This window comes from Eschscholzia californica, unplaced genomic scaffold (genome assembly GCF_041429995.1).
Source record: "Eschscholzia californica isolate CP2 unplaced genomic scaffold, dmEscCali1.0.p SCAF_2, whole genome shotgun sequence".
Lineage (NCBI taxonomy): Eukaryota > Viridiplantae > Streptophyta > Magnoliopsida > Ranunculales > Papaveraceae > Eschscholzia > Eschscholzia californica.
Genome location: NW_028238309.1, coordinates 52,083,415 through 52,102,036, shown reverse-complemented (window position 1 = coordinate 52,102,036; position 18,622 = coordinate 52,083,415). Strand labels below are relative to the sequence as shown.

General features: G+C 35.9%; 1 protein-coding gene and 1 pseudogene across 2 annotated transcripts; both read right to left on the bottom strand.

Annotated features, from left to right (window-relative positions):
* Positions 1–6,877: 6,877 nt before the first annotated feature.
* On the bottom strand, positions 6,878–9,148 carry LOC147558872 (F-box family protein). Its single transcript, XM_086660595.1, is given in 5 exon segments — positions 6,878–7,265; positions 7,990–8,141; positions 8,265–8,427; positions 8,613–8,774; positions 8,776–9,148. Coding segments are annotated over 4 exon segments (726 nt in total). The 5' UTR covers positions 9,033–9,148; the 3' UTR covers positions 6,878–7,265; positions 7,990–7,997.
* Positions 9,149–9,386: 238 nt separating this feature from the next.
* LOC147558871 (pentatricopeptide repeat-containing protein At5g48910 pseudogene) lies at positions 9,387–11,423 on the bottom strand (annotated as a pseudogene). Its single transcript, XR_015234457.1, has one exon. The product of XR_015234457.1 is annotated as a pentatricopeptide repeat-containing protein At5g48910 pseudogene (transcript).
* Between the last annotated feature and the right edge of the window lie 7,199 nt (positions 11,424–18,622).

Genomic DNA, 18,622 nt, shown 5'->3' with positions numbered 1-18,622 from the left:
CTCCGAAAAAAAACGACCCCACTGACGAAGAACTTTCACTTCTTTGTTATCCAGGGCAGACCTGGTTGTATTTAGAGCCAGAGCAGGGCATGGACGCTTATATTTAGTATGAAATTGCCACATTTAGGTCACTTAACTTCGATGAGCTAGTTCGTTTCAGATTTTATTTTTATTTATATGTTTTTCTTGTTAGGTAGCTTATTTTGAGTTAGGCATTCAATTCGGAATAACAAATGAGCAATTCATTACATTTTTCATCTCATGTGGATGAGATCGAAAGAAAAGAGAACCAAATGTATTTTGGTCAAAATCAGAAGTCAAATGAGAATTGGAGTCAATGATGAGTCTGACGGCAAAAATGGAAGTCGAATTGGAGTTCAGACGGGAAATTTATGAAAGAACTAAGTCAAGGGGTATTTTGATCCTTTTAGAAAATTAAAGATGTATAGACAAAGATGAAGACACCCCTTGACTTCTAAATGAGAAGCAAAGCCCAAGTCCAAAGAAAAAGGGCAAATAGAGATCTTACTAAGAGATCTTACTAACATCCCTTTAAGAAAACCAAGTCAATGGAAGTGGACCAAGTCAAGGGTTTCATTTGGTAGATACAACTTGTTGTAACAACAAGAAAAGAAAAAAAAGAAAGTTGATCTAAGCATTATAGTTTGAGTTTGGAGCTAGAGGGAGAAAGAGAAAAGGAAAAAGGGGAAGCAACCCAAGCTTGATCGGCCATTATACTAGGGCGGCCATAGCTTTAGTCGACACTAGAAGCGCTTAGCACGCAACGGAGAGCACAATATTGACACGGGACATAGAGCTCTAGACGGCCTAGAGAAAACTCGGCTCTTCACTTCTCAGCTTGGGACGCCTAGTACAGAGGCTCGGGTCTTCTAGGGACGTGCTCGGGACGCCTGTTGCCTGCCCGAGAAGACCAATATTTTGGCTGGACTTCATCCCAGGGCCGAACCTTTCTTCATCTTATGGTCAGACTTAGCAAGGGTTATTTCCCAAATAGCCCCCAACTTTGTGACCAGCTTCCTGCCTAGCCCCCAACTTTATCAAAAATATCCAGATGGGCTCTTTTTTGAGTTACCGTTATAACACTGTTAACCAGTCATCACCTCTCTCTCCTCCATCCCATCACCTCTCTCTCCCACCTCATCTTCTCGCCCCCACTTTATCAAAAAAAAAAAATTCTTTTTTCTCTTTCTCCTCTCTCTCTTTAAAAAAATATATATTTTCTCTCCTCTCTCCCTCTCTCTCTCTAAACACTCTTACGAAGGGAAACCCTTCGTCGGAGTAGATCTGTTCAAAGAACAGATCGGGGTCGAATCTTTGAACAAATCCAGGCCTGTTCTTTGAACAAATCACCTACTCCGGCGAAGGGTTTTCCTTCGCCGGAGTGTTTAGAGAGAGAGGAGAGAAAACAAAAAAAAATCCTTTTTTTTAGAGAGAGAAAAAATGAATTTTTTTTTGTTTGAAGGTCTCCGAACGAAAAATTGGTCGGTCGGCGACCTTCGCCGATGAAACGATGAGGTGGCAGAGGGAGGTGATGACTGCTTAACGGTGTTATAACGGTAACTCAAAAAAGAAGCCATCTGAGTATTTTTGATAAAGTAGAGGGCTAAGCAGGAAGTTGGTCACAAAGTTGGGGGCTATTTGGAAAATAACCCACTACCAAAGACGAATTTAGGGAAGTGTTAAACGTGGCCTACCATGTTTCAGGTGAAGAAAACCAAGAGAAAGGGGCTTTGACATACCCTAATTCATGATACAAAGTTATTTTTTTTTTTATAAAACGCTGTTTGTTTTTTCTGCAAATCTGAATCTTCAAATCTGAATCAATATATATACAATTTACATGTACAGTTTGAATATTTGCATGTATTTATTTTCCTAATAAATTTAGACTTCAAAAGAACTCTTCTTTTACAAAAGGGGTTTTTCCCACACAGCCCCCAACTTTGTGATCGGTTTCCTGCCTAGCTTCCTAATTTATCAAAAATACCTGGATGACCCCTTTTTTCTAATTCCGTTATAACACCGTTAACTAGTCATCATCTCTCTCTCTCATCCAACTCATCGCCTCTCTATGCCACCTCATCATTTTCACTGTCGAAGGTCGCCGACCGACCAATTTTCCTGCCGGCGACCTTCAAACATAAAAAAAAAAATTAAAATTAAAACTCTCTTCTCTCTAAAAAAATATTTCCTCTCTCTAACCCCTCTCTCTCTCCCTCAATACAACTCCGGCGAAGGGGTTCCCCTTCCCCGGAGAAACCAGACCTTCAAGGTTGGTTTGAAATGAGATCGGAATCTGGTTAAAACCAACCAGACCGGTCTGGTTTCTCCAGCGAAGGGGTTCATCCCCTTCACCGGAGTTGTATTGAGGGAGAGAGGGAGGGGTTAGGGAGAGATAGATAGGAGAGTTTAAAAAAAAAGATTTTTTTTATGTTTGAAGATCGTCGATCAGAAAATTGGTCGGCCAGCGACCTTTGCGCGGTGAAGATGATGAGGTGACGAGGAGATGAGGTGGCAGAGAGAGGCGATGAGGTGGATGAGAGAGAGGTGATGATTAGTTAACGGTGTTATAGCAGAATCTGAAAAAAAAAAAAAAAAAAAAAAAAAAAAAAAAAAAAAAAAAAAAAAGGGTTATCCGGGTATTTTTGATAAAGTAGGGGCCGAGACAGGAAACCAATCACAAAGTTGGGGGCTATTTGGGAAATAACCCTTTACAAAATAACCTCTTTTGAAGAGCCGTGGGACATCTTTTGTATCTACAGCCCCCCGAATGTTAGTCATGGGGTTAACTTTTGGACTAACTTACTTAATAAAATTTGTAATACTACCAACCCCTTATGTTGTATAAGGGACTTAAATGCTTTATGTAATGATAATGAGAAATGGGGTGGTCATGCTACTATTCCTTTTATGTCTCATTTTCAGCAATTCATTCAAAATGCTAACTTACTTGACTTGGGATTTAACGGTCCAGCATTTACATGGACGAATAACAAAGTCAATCATCATCTCACTAAGGAAAGATTAGACCGAGTCCTTTGTGATCCAAACTGGCTAGCGAAATTTCCAGAGTCGGGTATGTTTCATCTTCCCCGATACAACAGTGATCATGCACCCATTTTACTCAAACTTACTGTCGAAGGCCAACCAATCAAAACTATTGCAAAGTTTGAAGTTTTTTGGACTCGCCATGAAGAGTATAATAACATATTTGCTGAAAAATGGGAAAACTCAACGGGTTCCTTTCTAGAGAAAACTATTAAAGTGAAAGACTATTCATAAATGGAGCAGAAGAGCCTTTGGAGTTTTAAAAAATCGTATAAATATTTTGCAGAAAAGACTCCATGATATTCAATCTCTCCCACCTACTGAAAACACTCTACTGATGGAGAGTAAAATTCAAGAAGAACTTGTTTTTTAAGAAGAACTTATTCGTTCAAAAGCGGAGCAGCGATCAAGATCTAAATGGGTCCAGAATGGGGACCGGAATACAAAACCTTTTCACCTAGCAATGTCTACTAGACGTCAAAAGAACAAGATCCATCAAATTACTCTTTCAGATGGAGAAATATCAAGTATTTTATTTAGTGCAGAACCAGTTTGTGTTCCGCGTACCGAAGTTATCAACAATTATAAGGTTTTCTCGACTGAACAACTGACCGATATCTCCAGGATTCCTTCCCTTGAGGAAATTAAGGCGGTGGTCATGGAAATGGGTTCGATCAAAAGTCCTGGGCCAGACGGACTACCATGTTACTTTTTTCAACATCACTGGGACACAATAGGCTCAGAACTCACTTCGTATATCCAACAGGCTTTTGTCTCAGGTATGATCGACCCTCTTCTTAATTATACCACTATTTCCCTTATCCTTAAAGTTAGGGATCTGAATTCAGCCTCGGAGTACAGACCAGTTTCCCTTTGTAACTCGGTTTATAAATTCATCACCAAATTGATTGCTAATAGGATCAGATCTTATTTAAAGGAAGGAATTATGTGGACCCAAAATGCATTCGTTCCCACTCGACAAATTATTGATAATATTATTGTCACTAAGGAACTCTTGCATTCTATGCATTCTTCCAAAGCTAAAAATGGTCACTTCTCCCTTAAAATGGATATGGCGAAAGCCTACGACAGAGTCAACTGGGAGTTCCTTGAACTAGTTCTCAAGGCAACCGGCCTTACTGGCACGATTCTACAATTAATTTTGTCGTGTATAACTACTTCTAGATTTAATATCCAGATTAATGGGAACACGGTTGAAGACTTTAAGGCCTCTAGAGGCCTCAGACAGGGCTGCCCTTTATCGCCCTATCTTTTCATTCTATCCTCACAGTCTTTATCCCTCCTTTTTAATCATTATGAATCTCAATGTTCATTTACAGGTTATAAGATCAACTCAACGGCTCCTAACATTACACAGTTACTATTTTGCTGATGATCTCCTAATATTTGGTAAAGCAAATCTAGACAATTTAAATACAGTTATACAGATAATGAATCAACACAGTAGCTTTTCTGGACAACAGGTAAACTATTCTAAATCTTCTCTGTACTTCAGTAAAGGTGTGCCCAATCCTATTATTGACCAATTCATCCAAAAACTGAATGCCCCTCTGATGACAGATAGAGAGAAATACCTTGGGGCCCTTATTCCCAAAAAAGAAAATAGAATTGATAGTTAGAATTGGTTAGTTGATAAATTCAATCAATCTCTTTCAGGCTGGAAACAAAAATTTACTACCCAAGCTGGAAGAACGACTTTGATTAAGTCTATATTAGCTTCCTTTTGCACTTATATGAGTAGTTTTCAAATCATGCCTATAGGTACTATCAATATGCTAGAGAAAATAGAAAGATGTTTTTGGTGGGGGCATCATATAGATGAAAGGAAACTACATCTTATTAACTGGGAGATTATTTGTAACCCTAAACATAAGTCAGGGCTTGGCATTAGATCTATCAAAGAGGTCAATATGTCACTTATAGCTAAATTGGTTTGGAGGTTTTTGACCAATCCAGATGAAGTGTGGGTCAGATTATTAAAAACGAAGTATTTGAAAACTACTAACTTCTAGAATTATACTCCTTCCAGGGGTAACTCCCACATTTGGAGTGCCCTTAATCAGATTAAAGATAACATGAAAAACAATATTCTCTGGCAAGTTAGTAATGGTCATATGATTAATATTAGATCAGACCCTTGGGTCCCTGATACCCCTAACCACATTCTCACTTATGCTAATGATCTACCTCAACACTTTGAGTATGTTTCAGATCTTATAATGCAGGAATCAGGAAGGTGGAATGAACAAATTCTAACCAGTTACTTCAACCAAGATGATGCTAACTCAATCATGAACATACCTATTTACCAAAATATACCTAAAGATACTCTCATATGGTGTCCAACAGAAAACGGAAAATTCTCTACCAAATCATACTATACCCAAATTAAACAAAACCCTATTCTTACAGATCAGGCACATAACTTTCCATGAAAACAATTTTGGAAGATGAAACAGATGCAACCTAAAATCCAGAATTTCATATGGAAATTAGTTCACGATGGGTTACCTGTTCTTACAAATATTGGCATGAGAATAACCCATATTAACCAAGAATGTCAGATCTGTTGTACAGGAGACATGGAATCATCCAAACACATATTTGGGGAATGTAGAGTTTACCAAGAGTTACTTCATCTAGCAGATTTAGAAGATCTGCAACACATCAAAGAAGATCCTGTTAGAGCCTTGTCTAATATTCTTCTAAACAGTGATAAAAGAGAAGAAACCTGGTATAAAATTACTTATCTCATCTGGGAATGGTGGAAAGAGAGAAATGAACTCCATTTTCAAAATAAGAAACCTCATCTCGCTAGATGCTGGTGGAAGACGAAGGAATCTCTAAGGTATATTACCCTGAACTCATCACCTTCTTCTACTAACCATAATCTACAGGTAAACTATTGGTGTCCACCGGATGAAGGAGTAACAAAGATAAACTTTGATGGTTCTTATAAAGAATCTGAAGCATCATGTGCAGCAATAGTACGAAATTCGAATGGAGAAACAATTGGTATAATGAAGAAGTCGATAGGTCCAGTTTCTCCTATCCACAACGAGATAGTCGCTCTGGAGACAGCCCTAACCCTAGCTGAGGAACTCCAACACGCTTCTTATATAGTAGAAGGCGATGCTAGGGTTCTGGTCCAAATGATCGTGGCCGATGATCAAGACATTCCTTGGAGATTAACTCTTCTGATCGACGGTCTACGAGAGAGAATAAAAGCGAGACAGCTGTCTGCCTGTCTCTAAACTACTGCCCACGTTCCAACAACACGGAGGCGCATAACCTAGCTATTTCAGCTTTACCCTCTTGAAATTGATAAAGTATTAATTAGCCCTTAGAAGTTCAATAGTGGTTACTAGTTAGTCCCTGTATTTGGTTTTTTCATCTATGTGGTATGAACTTTGTAACTCATTTTATTTATAGTATTTTGGCTTAAAAAAAAAATGCAAATAATTGTTCAATATTTTAAGATGAAAATGCAAAATAACAAAAATTACGCAAGAACTCATTCAGATTTCAAAAAATAAATAATTGATTCAAGATCTTAAGACAAAACATGCAAAACAACACAAACAAATTCAGATTTCAAAAAAAAAAATACAAACTGCACCGCGATGCTTCCACTTCGGGTCAATTAAGGTAAATATTATCCAAATTTATATAGAAAAGAGAGAACTCCACAGAATCGTGTTCCTTGGGATTTTAGTTTCCAAAGATCCACATTTCCTACCATTCATGTTTCCTTCATCCCAACAAACATCACACCTGAAGTCAAAGCTAAGATAACCAAATAAATTTCTTAAAATAGGATTTGGGCAATGACAACATTAAAGAATTTCCTCATGTTCAAGGCAATTGTTCTCCCATTTACAACCTTAATACAGAGCTTTCACATTCCTTACAACATAAATACAGACTTGATGAGTTGATACAGAAGATCGAAAAAAGAAAAAAAAACGAAAAAAGAAAATCTGCTGTGGTGGCTTAGACCTAAAGCGATTAAGCTCAGCGTAACCAGCTTAACATGGAGCAGGTTCGTCGCTACTTTCAAGTTCCAAGTAGTAGTCGATATCTTCTTGGTCCAGACATGGAATGCTTGGTTGATGAAGTTACAGGTTCAAATTGAACCATTCAGTATCCACACCATGACTACTAAGATGATGAATCTGAAATGGGAAGTAGAATAAAATTGGAATTAAACAACATATAAAATGGATCGTCATTGATCCATTTATCCAATTTCATCATATCATCCAGAAGAAGAAAAAAACATTCTTATCATCCTTATAAGTGGATAACTTGTTTAAAATCAGATCCTCTCTCTTATGAGTGCCACTGATAATTGAAGATTTAACCCAGGGAATAGGATGATCAAGTACAAGAAGAAAATGAGAGAAAATAGGGATAGAAAAACCAAAGGCAGTAAAACCCAATTGCTCAATTCGTATTTCATTTTCGTAGTGAACTAATTTGTTTTCTATTAATTCACAGTGTCTAGAGAAGCAAAGAGGAAAGAAGGTGGACTCATCCAGTAAAAGGGGAAAGCAAGTTCCATGGCGAAGTACCAAAGAAAAAGGGTGAGATGGAAATCAAGAAGGGCTAATCAGAGGGTTTGGGTAGAGGAGGCGAGGGAATGTATGAACTACGAAGTAACTTTCGAACCTTCCTTTCCAAACCCTAAATGCTATCACAGTCCACATATATGTATGTAATGGGCACGAAAGGGAGGGTCTAAACCCCACCTTATTCACAGATTAGTTACATTCTCACACATCTATAGTTTACCACCAGAGTAATTCAACAAAAACAAGAAAAAGAAACGGAAAACAAAATCAGCTGCAAAAATGAAGCACAAACTACAAAATTCACATCGAAGTATATAGTTTATACCTTACTCGTTACTCCTTGATGCTTTTCTTCAACTTCTTCCTATGAACATCAACTCCTATTTCTTCATGTTTTACTTTATAATCTCGTAAAGGGTGATACTTAATGGATTTCAGTTTCTCTTTTGCTGCATCAAGCCTCTGCTTCTCATCTTTCTGCCACGACAAACAAAAACTAGTAATTAAGAAGAACAATGGGAATCTAGAGAACAACCCTAAACCGAGATACATGAGAACTTACCGATACTATGAAGTAATTAAGAACAATAGAAAACTTACATATCGCTTATCAAACACTGAGATTTGTTGCTTGCAAAGCCTAAGCTCCATTTGTAGAGCCGCGATCCGAGACTCAATTGGTACATCACATTGCTCAACTATTTGTTTTTGTCGGCCTCGAACTATGTTAGGTTGCCACACATTCAAAGCAACTGATGCCCTCCTGATAAACAATACAACTACATAATTATAATCCATTCTAAACTATTATAGAACTCTAACCTAATCATAAACTATTTACTTTTACCAAATTGAGCAATTCAAGCACCACAAGAACCAAGATGGACGGAAATAACAAAGAGAAGACAATTTCGATTATAAGTACTAATGAACCAATCAATTTATTACCTGGCCTTATCTAAATTAGATAATTCAGCAGAAGCTGAATTAAAGTTCTCACTTTCCTTCACTAATCTAGCTTGTAATTCTTTAAGAACTTGGGAGTGAACAAAAATTTTACTTTCGATTCTAAGAACAGCGCGTCTATGTGCAGCAAGCAATCGTCTTTTCTCTCTCGAACTTGGTTTTGTACAGAGCTTTAGGAGATTGAAATGATTCCGATGATGATGAAGAGGAATTTTGAAGATTTAGGGTTGATTCAGAGAAATCTAGGGTTAGTAAATTGGACCATAGAGTGTTTTCATTGGTTAATTTGTTAAAGAGTCTGCAAGAAATTGAAAGTGAACATAGATCTTTGATGCTTAATCTAGAGGTTTTTACTCCAATTGATAGTATATGATTCCAGATATCATCGCCAAGATATGACATCTTCTTCTCCAGATGGTGAAGAATAAACCCTAGAAAGATAATTACTGGATATTATGACGATACGCTCTTCTTACGCCGACAATGCGTTCTACTTCACCTCCACCGTTCTACGCCATCCAATGCCGAACCGGCAGTGGTTAGTGACGTTGACTAAAAGCGACCGACCAAATATCCTCTTAACATTTCAAAACATTTGAGAACATCTTAAGTGGTCAACTCTTGGTTGTTAAAGTGGTAGATGGTGCTGACATCTATGAAACCAAAATGTCAAGAAATGTCTATGACTTTGAGTCTCATACGAATAATAGAGGCATTTGAAATGTCTCAAACGACTAACAGAGACATTGAGAGACATTTAAACGAATATCACAGTCATTTGAAATGTCATCGAACCCCAACCAACAACACCTTAGTGTTCACAACCACCACCCCCGTTAATGTCTAGAATTCTTTTAGCACTTACAGGTTGAAGTTGTATTTGATAGCAAAAAATGTAGTCCGTATAAAACCTTGTACTAGTTGGGTATGAGTTTGGGAGTAAAAAAACAGAGACAATAGATACACAACGATCAACTTCTGGATCGTAACAAGAGGTATCAGAACCGAGCATAGCTCATCCAAGAGTGGGGGATATTATAGTTCGACATGACGTGAGAAAATGTTCAAAGCATGAGTTGGTGCAAGGTCTAGCTTAGGATGCCAAAACACGTTTTAGATGGCCTTTTGAGAGGTCATGCAATGATTGAAACTTCATCCACGTTAGAGTCGTGCATCAGTGTCGAAAGTGCGGATAATATTGTCAGGACGCTAGGAGTTATGTCATCCAAGTAAAAATATTGGGTAACATTTCTTTCCAAAACACTAATCTACCATTGGAAATAGACGAGGTTCTTGAAAAAATCTTGCTTTAGAAAACTAATCTTCAAACGATATACTGTAAGAAATAATTTTGATATTATTTTAGGGAATTAAAGCAGACACTCTAAAACAATATCTCTATTTGATGATTTATGTAGGAACCATGACCACCTCTAGAAAACTATGACTAGGTTGCTTTTTAGCTCCTCTTCTTAACCTCTCAACATCATCCCATCTTCCTAATCCTGCTAACACATTGGATCCCATAACTAAATCCCCTTGATCATAAGGATCTAATGCTTTTAACCTACTAACTGCAACCTTTGCTATTTCAAGCTCACCATGAATAATACAAGCACCAATTAATGAACGCCAAGTAGCCGAATCGGGCTCAATCGGCATCTTTGTAACCAACCGATACGCCTCTTTTACTCGTCCCGACTTCCCTAATAAATCAACCATGCACCCATAATGTTGAATTTTAGGTATAATCCCATAACAACTACTCATTCTATCAAACAAAATCATCCCTTCATTTAACAATCCTCCATGACTACATGCACATAAAACACTAGTAAATGTCATTTCATCCGGCTCAATGCCATCCTTAATCATTTGATTAAACACATCTAGGGCACGTTTACCACATCCATGTATAGCAAATACATCAATCATTGTGCTCCATGTAACAAAATTTCTCATACCCATTTCCTCAAACACATTGCAAGCATAATCTAAACTCCCACATTTTCCATACATATCAATTAATGCATTACCCAAAGGAATCACTTCAAAGAACCCACTTTTATAAACAATTCCATGAACCCATTTACCTAAAGAAACTAACCCTAAATTAGAACAAGCTGAAGTTATACTAACTAAACTAAACTCATCAAAACTCTGTTCAAATGATCTCATTTTATGAAAAAATTCCAAAGCTTCACTAACAAACCTCCCACTTTTTACACACCCTGAAATCATAACATTCCAATTCACAGTAGTCTTATATTTGATACCCTCAAAAACTATCTTGGCTAGGTTTAGTTCTCCACAACTAGTATACAAATACATCAAACTTGAATCAATATATGTATCAAACAAAAACCCCATTTTGATAATCTGGGTATGAACTTGTCCACCTTTCTTTAAATCTAATAATCTTGAGCAAGATTTAAGTACAAAAGGGAATGTATATTTATCTGGTGAAACATAAGAATTGATCATTTTAGAGTACCATAATAAGGCTTTTTGAGGTTCTTGACTTTGAGAAAAACCTCTGATTATTGTGTTCCAAATGAAGTTTGTTTTGTTATCAGTGTGGGTTAGGATTGAAGAGGCATAATTCAAGTCCCCATGACTGGAAATTGCAGAAAAGTAGATGAGTTTGTTGATGAATAAGGGGTTTTGATCTAGGCCTGTTTTAGTTAGTTGGGCTTGGATTTGTTTTAGGTGGAGAATGCTGGTTATGTTGTTTAGATTGGTGAGGTATTTTGTCAGTGTTTCTGTAGCCAACATTGGATTTTGAACAGAGTCACATATACAAGTGAACCCAAAATAATTCCCTAAATAACACAGCTATCCAAAAGAAAGTCATACTGAGTAATTCTGCACAATATGTTTTATAGATGACTTTTCATGTATATAAGTAGATTTTATAGATTATATTTAGGACTGACTTCGTTAAATTGTTTTATCGCTTGAAGCAGCTTGGGTTATCTGGATTTACAATTTTTTCGACTGATGGGTTATTGCTTGGGTGACCCGAAATTACGTTATGTTTTGTATGTATGGTTATTGCTTGGGATATATGGGCTTACTTTTGGGGCTAGGTTATCGCTTGTGATATCGGAATTTACTAGTAAAGAGAAATGTTGTTGGAGGTCTTAAAATTTATACTTAGCATGAAGCAAGAGTTAAGATAAGTAACTAACTAGATAATTGGTACTTAGACGTCAACTCTCTTCACTGTCTGAAAGTCTGGTTTCTTCTGGTACTCATTGACACCAAAATATGAAGAAATTTTAACTGATATAACTAATGTTACTGATCTAAGAACTAGTATCAACATTAACAAGTCAAACATCACCAACAAAACTCAGAAGTAACATACGAACACAGTCACTTTGGGAGATCCTATTCTGTTCACTTTGGAGATGCTTTTGAAGCACTTCCACGACACCTTACATCATCTTTAGGAGACAATTTTCATGATGCTACTATAAAGTACTTCCATGCTTTGGTGCAACTTTTTGATGTCATTTCATTGACAATTTTGCTTCACTATTTGTTACTTCACACGTCTCACTCAAAGTGACTGCAAAAACTCATTGTCGATATCAACAAGAGGCCAAAAAGTCAAAAGAAGAAAAAGCGGAATTCTTAACACATCTGTTCCTCAACCACTCCGTGCGAAACTATTATTTATCTGCTAATTACCAACACTAACAAGCATCCTCAACAAACCCGGACGAGACGAAAACAACCATAAACACCTGATTCTTAATAACTTTATCCTCTGTAGGCCATGATGCCAATTTTTGCAAATGTTGTACATTATAGATTTAATATGAGGGTTTGGGCAAAACGCCCAAAATGAGACCCACAATAAGATGCAGGTCCACGTCAGAGATCAATTTAGGGGCAGGTCCTTTTTATTAGAGAGGGTATTTAAATGGCGAAAAGGGCATTGCTTTTTCGAGAAATTACGAAAAAACCGACCCCAAAAAACGCACCAAAACTCTGACTCCCCTCCCTACTTTGACACACAACCGTCCCATCCAATTAATTCAAGAGGTGTCTCAATTCAATCCCACCTCTTTTTCTTCCTTTTTTTTTATTTCTCTCTCTAAAAACCTTTCTTCTTCCTAGATATCTATTTTCTGCCATTATTGTAAAAGTGAAACCTTCCCAAAAAATTCAAAAAATCTTGCTTCTTCCCAGATCTCCTTTAATCCTTCCTGGATTTGAAGTAAAATAGACTTCACTTGGAAGCTAAAAATCGAACCTTGCTTCTTCCCGAATCTGTTTTCCAACATCCTCTTCACTTGGAAATTTGAGTATCCATTAGATCTTCAACACCATCTTCTTGTTTTTATTTTTCCTAATCTCTTCTTGTTTTTTTTTTCAACATCCTCTTCACTTGTTTTTTTCAACAAACTCTTTTGCTGATAGGGTTTTTGAATGGGTCCGAGTTTGTTAACAAGATCGGGCTTCTAATAAGGTTTTTGAGTTTCTCCTTTCCTTGAGTTTGTTTTTTGTAGTTTCTATTTTTAGATAGAGTTACTGAATTTATGTTTCGATTAGGGTTTTCGAGTTTCTTAAAAATGGGTTTATGTTTTTTCCTTTCCTTGATGGAGATGGTAAACCCGAAGACACCACAAAAGACAACTAAACGTGTGACGAATGTCGATACATTCATCCAAAAATGGAAGCTAATTTACTGAAAGTATCTCGGGAACTATAAGATTTACTGGACATTTGTAAATGTACGATAAATAAAGTAACTTTACAAATTTTAAAATTTACTGGACATTTGTGAATGTACTATACATAAACTAATTTACTCGACATTTGCAAAGGCACTATAAATGTAACAAATTTGCTTTCACACTATAATCTAAATGAGGGAATATAATCTAAATGAGGGAATATATTCAATGGACGGTAAATTTTTTAACGTACAGACAAATATATGTACAAAGAGAAACTGTTTTGTTAACAATTTTGTTTTGGTAAAAAACTCTAGAAGGAGAAACTTGAACACTAGGTTCTTGTTCAAAATTAAAATATTCTCTCTCCAATCTTAGCTACTTTCCTCGTTTTTGGTAGTTTTCATTGATTTGTTTCCATATATTTTTTGGTAGTTTCCCATTGATTTGATTCTCTCTGTATTTTCTCTTCTTTTTAAACAAGTTTTCTCTCTCCAATCTTAACTTCTTTCCTTCTCTCAAACATTCTCTCCTTATATGATGGACAATTATAGGACATTCTTTCTAAAACGTAAATTATTTTCAAGGAAAATTTATAGAATATTTTTTTTTATACTGTAAATTTTTTTATTTACTGGACACTTTTGTACTGGGAATTATCCTGTGTACGGGGAATTATTTTATTATGTACTAGCTATTTGGTTATTTACTAGACACTTTTGTACCGGGAATTTACTTGTGTACCGGGAATTTGCTTGTGTACCGGGAATTATTTTATGTACTGGCCATTTGGTTAGGTACTAGACAATTTTGTATTGGGGATTTTCTTGTGTACCGGGAGTTGTTTTATGTACTAGCCTTTTGGTTATGTACGAGACACTTTTGTACAGGAAATTTTCTTGTGTGCCGGGAATTGTTTCATGTACCAGTCATTTGATTATGTACTAGACACTTTTTGTACTGGGAATTTTCTTGTGTACCGGGAATTGTTTTATGTACTTGTCATTTGGTTATGTACCGGGAAGTAACTCTAAATCTGATTTCTTCACTATTACATGTTTATCAAATCTTGATTCTTCACTATAAGCTCTGTTTCTAAACCTAAATTTGAAATTTCTCCAAAATCCATGAATCTCTGTTCAAGAAAAAGATTTCACGTTGCAACCTTCACAAAATAAGGAAAAAGATAGAAATATAAGACGAAGAAAACTAAAAAATGTACACTAAACTTCCACATAACAAGGGAACGTGGGAACTGACCGGGAACGATAAAATGTAGTGGGAACTGAGGAATGTACATTACATTTCCTCATAAACTTGGTAATGAATCTCCTCTAAAACTAACATTTATCATCATCATCTTCAACAAAAAAAAACAACTTTGTACGTAAAAAACATTCTCAATATCATAATCAAATGTATCAGAAAATTTCATTTACATATATGAAACAATTTTGATTCACACATGTAAAGAATTTCAATCCTACAAATCAATTAATAAGAATGAAATTAGGGTCTTGAATTTAGATCTAAACCTCTTTGATCTAAACCTCTTTGATCTAAACCTCTTTGGTCTTCACCCAAAAGAAAAATACCAGATCTAAACTTGGTAATGAATCTTCTCTAAAACTAACGAAACCCTCTCCAAGATCATAATCTAAATTGGTTGGTGATCAATCTTTATAAAAAAAATGAAACGAATCTCTCTTCAATAGAAGCTCTGTTTCTGAATCCAAATCTGATATTTCTCCAAAACCCATGAATCTATGTTGAATAAAAAAGTTTTCTTCCCCATTAAACTTTCACTAAATCATCATTCTTCACCATATTCACTATATCAAAAATCATTGTTAAAGAAAAAAGTTGTTACCAAAGAGATAAAGAGGAAGATTTCAACTAAAAATTTAGAGAGAGAAAGTAAGATTTCTGCAAAAAAAATTACAGAGAGAGAAATAAGAAATTGATAAAAATGGTGATGAAAATATAGTAAGAAATATAGGAAATGAAATTTAAAGTAAGAAAGAAAGAAAATCTCTCCATAGATTTCTTTCCAAAAGAAAAAGGAAGGAAAGATCTATTATGTACGGCACAAGGGTATTCCAGGAAGGAAAAAAGAAAAAGGAAAAGGAAAGTTGTCACTGACCGTCCTTTTCTGGCTTTAGGACCTGCGGCTAATTGACACGCTGCAGTGGGGCTGGGTCTTATTGGGAGGGCTTTTTTTGGTCCTCTCCCTCAAAAATCCATTTAATATTTGCTCTTCCTATTCCTTTGTTATGAATTTTTCCAATGACTTGTTCTTTGAGGGATTTAGGAGTTTGATGGTTTCTTTTTTTGTTGAACGAGTTTGATGGTTTCTCTTCCCACACATATATCCCTTTGTCTCTGGCTGCTGAAACTAGAAAATAAAGCCAAACAATTAGTTCCATAAGAAATTTTGATATACGAACGTGAGAGAGAGATTACTTAAAATGAAAAGAGAGGACATAAACGACTTAAGAAGCAAATGAGAGCGAAGATATAATAAAATAGGAGAGAGAGAAGATGGTTTTTTTCTTAGTGCTACAATGACAAAATCTTTGACTTAAAGTCTCAATTTTCATTGAAAGACAACATTTTTTCAAAATTTAACTTTGATCTGATTCTTTTAACCGTGTGACTCAAGGAATCAAAAGTGGTGGGAAAAGAAGTAAAGAGAGGTGGTTTTGGACGCTTAGTATTTCCCTTTAGAGCATCTCCAATGGGACGCTCAATCTCTAACACTTAGAGTGCCACATATGACTTTTTGGAGTTTTGGTTAAAAAATCATCTCCAATGGAACACTTTGTTACACACTCTATTATGAGTTGGACATATTTATTATAGAGTGTTTAGAGAGAGAATCTCTAAAATGAGAGTGTCTACTTGAGACTCTCTAAGTGTTACTTTATTATTTCAACCAATAGAAAACTTTGCTTTTCAACTACTTTTTATCTATTGAATTGAAGAGGGACATGTGTATTAAGTAAGAAATTTTAGAGATCTCCATTGGAGACCAAACAAATGTAGAGTGTCTCTATATTGACACTAGAAAAGAGAATCTTTATTTGACACTTGACAACTAGATTTTTAGAGTGTTTATTAGAGTGTCCCAATGAAGATGCTCTTAGCTTATAGGTTTGTTTTGGTGGTGAGAAAGAAAGTAAAGAGAGGTGGTTTTGGACCTTTCCTCCGATAGAAAGAAGGCTCATTGCCCTCCCCCTATTCTATAACCAACTTCATGTTTGTCCCATTCTTATAACAGTTAATCTAGGTGATTGACTCTAGCCGGGAGATTTCCACATGAAAGAGAAGAGGCAGAGCCAGTCCTTGACTTAAAGTTCACAATTTATATAATGAAAAATCACTTAAATAAAAATTTTACTTTTTTTTTTGACAATTAAAATTCTTCTTTTTTTTTTATGAGAATTAAAATTCTACTTTGATACATGTAAAACATCTAAAATTGTAACTAAAAAAGTACTTTTTAGTGACTACAATATGTTCTCAATGATTCATCTCAGATACATGTATATTTCTAATTAGAATATACGAAAACATAAAATTGAATGAGTAAAAAACTTCATATATTGATAAAGAAAACCAAAGTAACATATTCTACCTAATTTAGTAACAAGCATATCACAAACACTAAATAAGAAAATAACAATGAAGTAGTAGTCAAAATACAATCTATCAAATTTATTACCACATCATTTCATCAAAAAAAAAAAAAATTTATTACCACATCAATTCCAACAACAAGAAAGTACAACATTCAACAAAAAAAACAAGAAAGTAAAACCAATGTTTCTCTACACCTTAATAGGACAAACATACAGGATATTAGTCTTCATATTCTTCACCCCCTGGTCTCATATGCTAATCACATAACCTATTATGGTGTTTGTTTATTTGGTGTCATATCGGTGATTCAGTTTACTTTTTTGATTGGGTAATTTTCTTAAGTATTTGCCCGATCATTAACTTAAGTTACACTTCCAGTTGATTTCAGAATATTAAAATAGTTTTTGGGTTGTTTCTCAAATAGCCCCCAACTTTGTGACCAGCTTCCTGCCTAATCCCTACTTTATCAAAAATTACACAGATGACCCCCTTTTTGAGTTACCGTTATAACTTCGTTAACCAATCATCATTTCTCTCTCCTCCATCTCATTACCTCTCTCTGCCACCTCACTTTCTCGCCATCTCATCGTCTTCACCGGCGAAAGTCTCCGACCAACAAATTTTTCGGCCGGCAACCTTCAAATATAAAAAATAATTTATTTATTTTATCTCTCCTCTCTCTCAAAAAAAAAGAACTTGTTTAAAAAATTTCTCCTTTAAATAATTTATTTATTTTATCACCAGATCTAGAGAGAGATTTTAAAATATTTTTTTTAGAGAGAGTGAGAACAGATAAAAAATATATATATATTTTTATATTTGAAGGTCGCCGGCCGGAAAATTGGCCGGCGGGAGACTTTGGCGGTGAAGACGATGAGGAGGTGAGAAAGTGAGGTGGAGGAGAGATGTAATGAGATGGAGGAGAGAGATGTGATGACTGGTTAACGGAGTTATAACGGTAACTAAAAAATGGGGTTATCTGGGTATTTTTGATAAAGTAGGGGCTAGACAGGAAGCTGGTCACAAAGTTGGGAGCTAATTGGGAAATAACCCATGGTTTTTTGGAAAATGACCAAACTCTAGGTAATCTTTCAAAGATCATATCTATAAGATTTTTTGTTTAATAGGGCTAGTCTATCACAAGTATCTTAACACAACACAAAATTGACCCCCTTAAGCATAAAGAATAAAAAACACAAAAAAATAAAGAGGAGCCCTAGGAATCAAAGTAATTGGAACTATGGGAGGGAATGGGATCTATACCTTTGGTTTAGGGGTGGGAATCGGGCGGGTATGGGCACCCGCGGGTGATTCTGAGTCGGGCTCGGGCGGGTCGAGTAAGTTTCTCCTCTGCCCACTCGAGTTCTCGGGCCGATTCGGGCGGGCTTTTCTGAAATCTCCTATGATCAAAGCCCGCCCAAGCCCACTAAAGCATCGGGCAAGTCGGGCTTCGGGCAAATCGGGCATCGGGTTTCTTTATCTGATATTTTTCTACCAGATTAGGAAACTCTAGAATTTGATATTGATCAAATAAGCTTCTCTAAACAAATTGATACCAAATCTTTACAAAACTTATAAATCAAGAATGAAAGAAATACCCAGATTCCGTAACATAAGAAATCAACAACTGATATAGATCTATATATGCAAACATGAGACTTG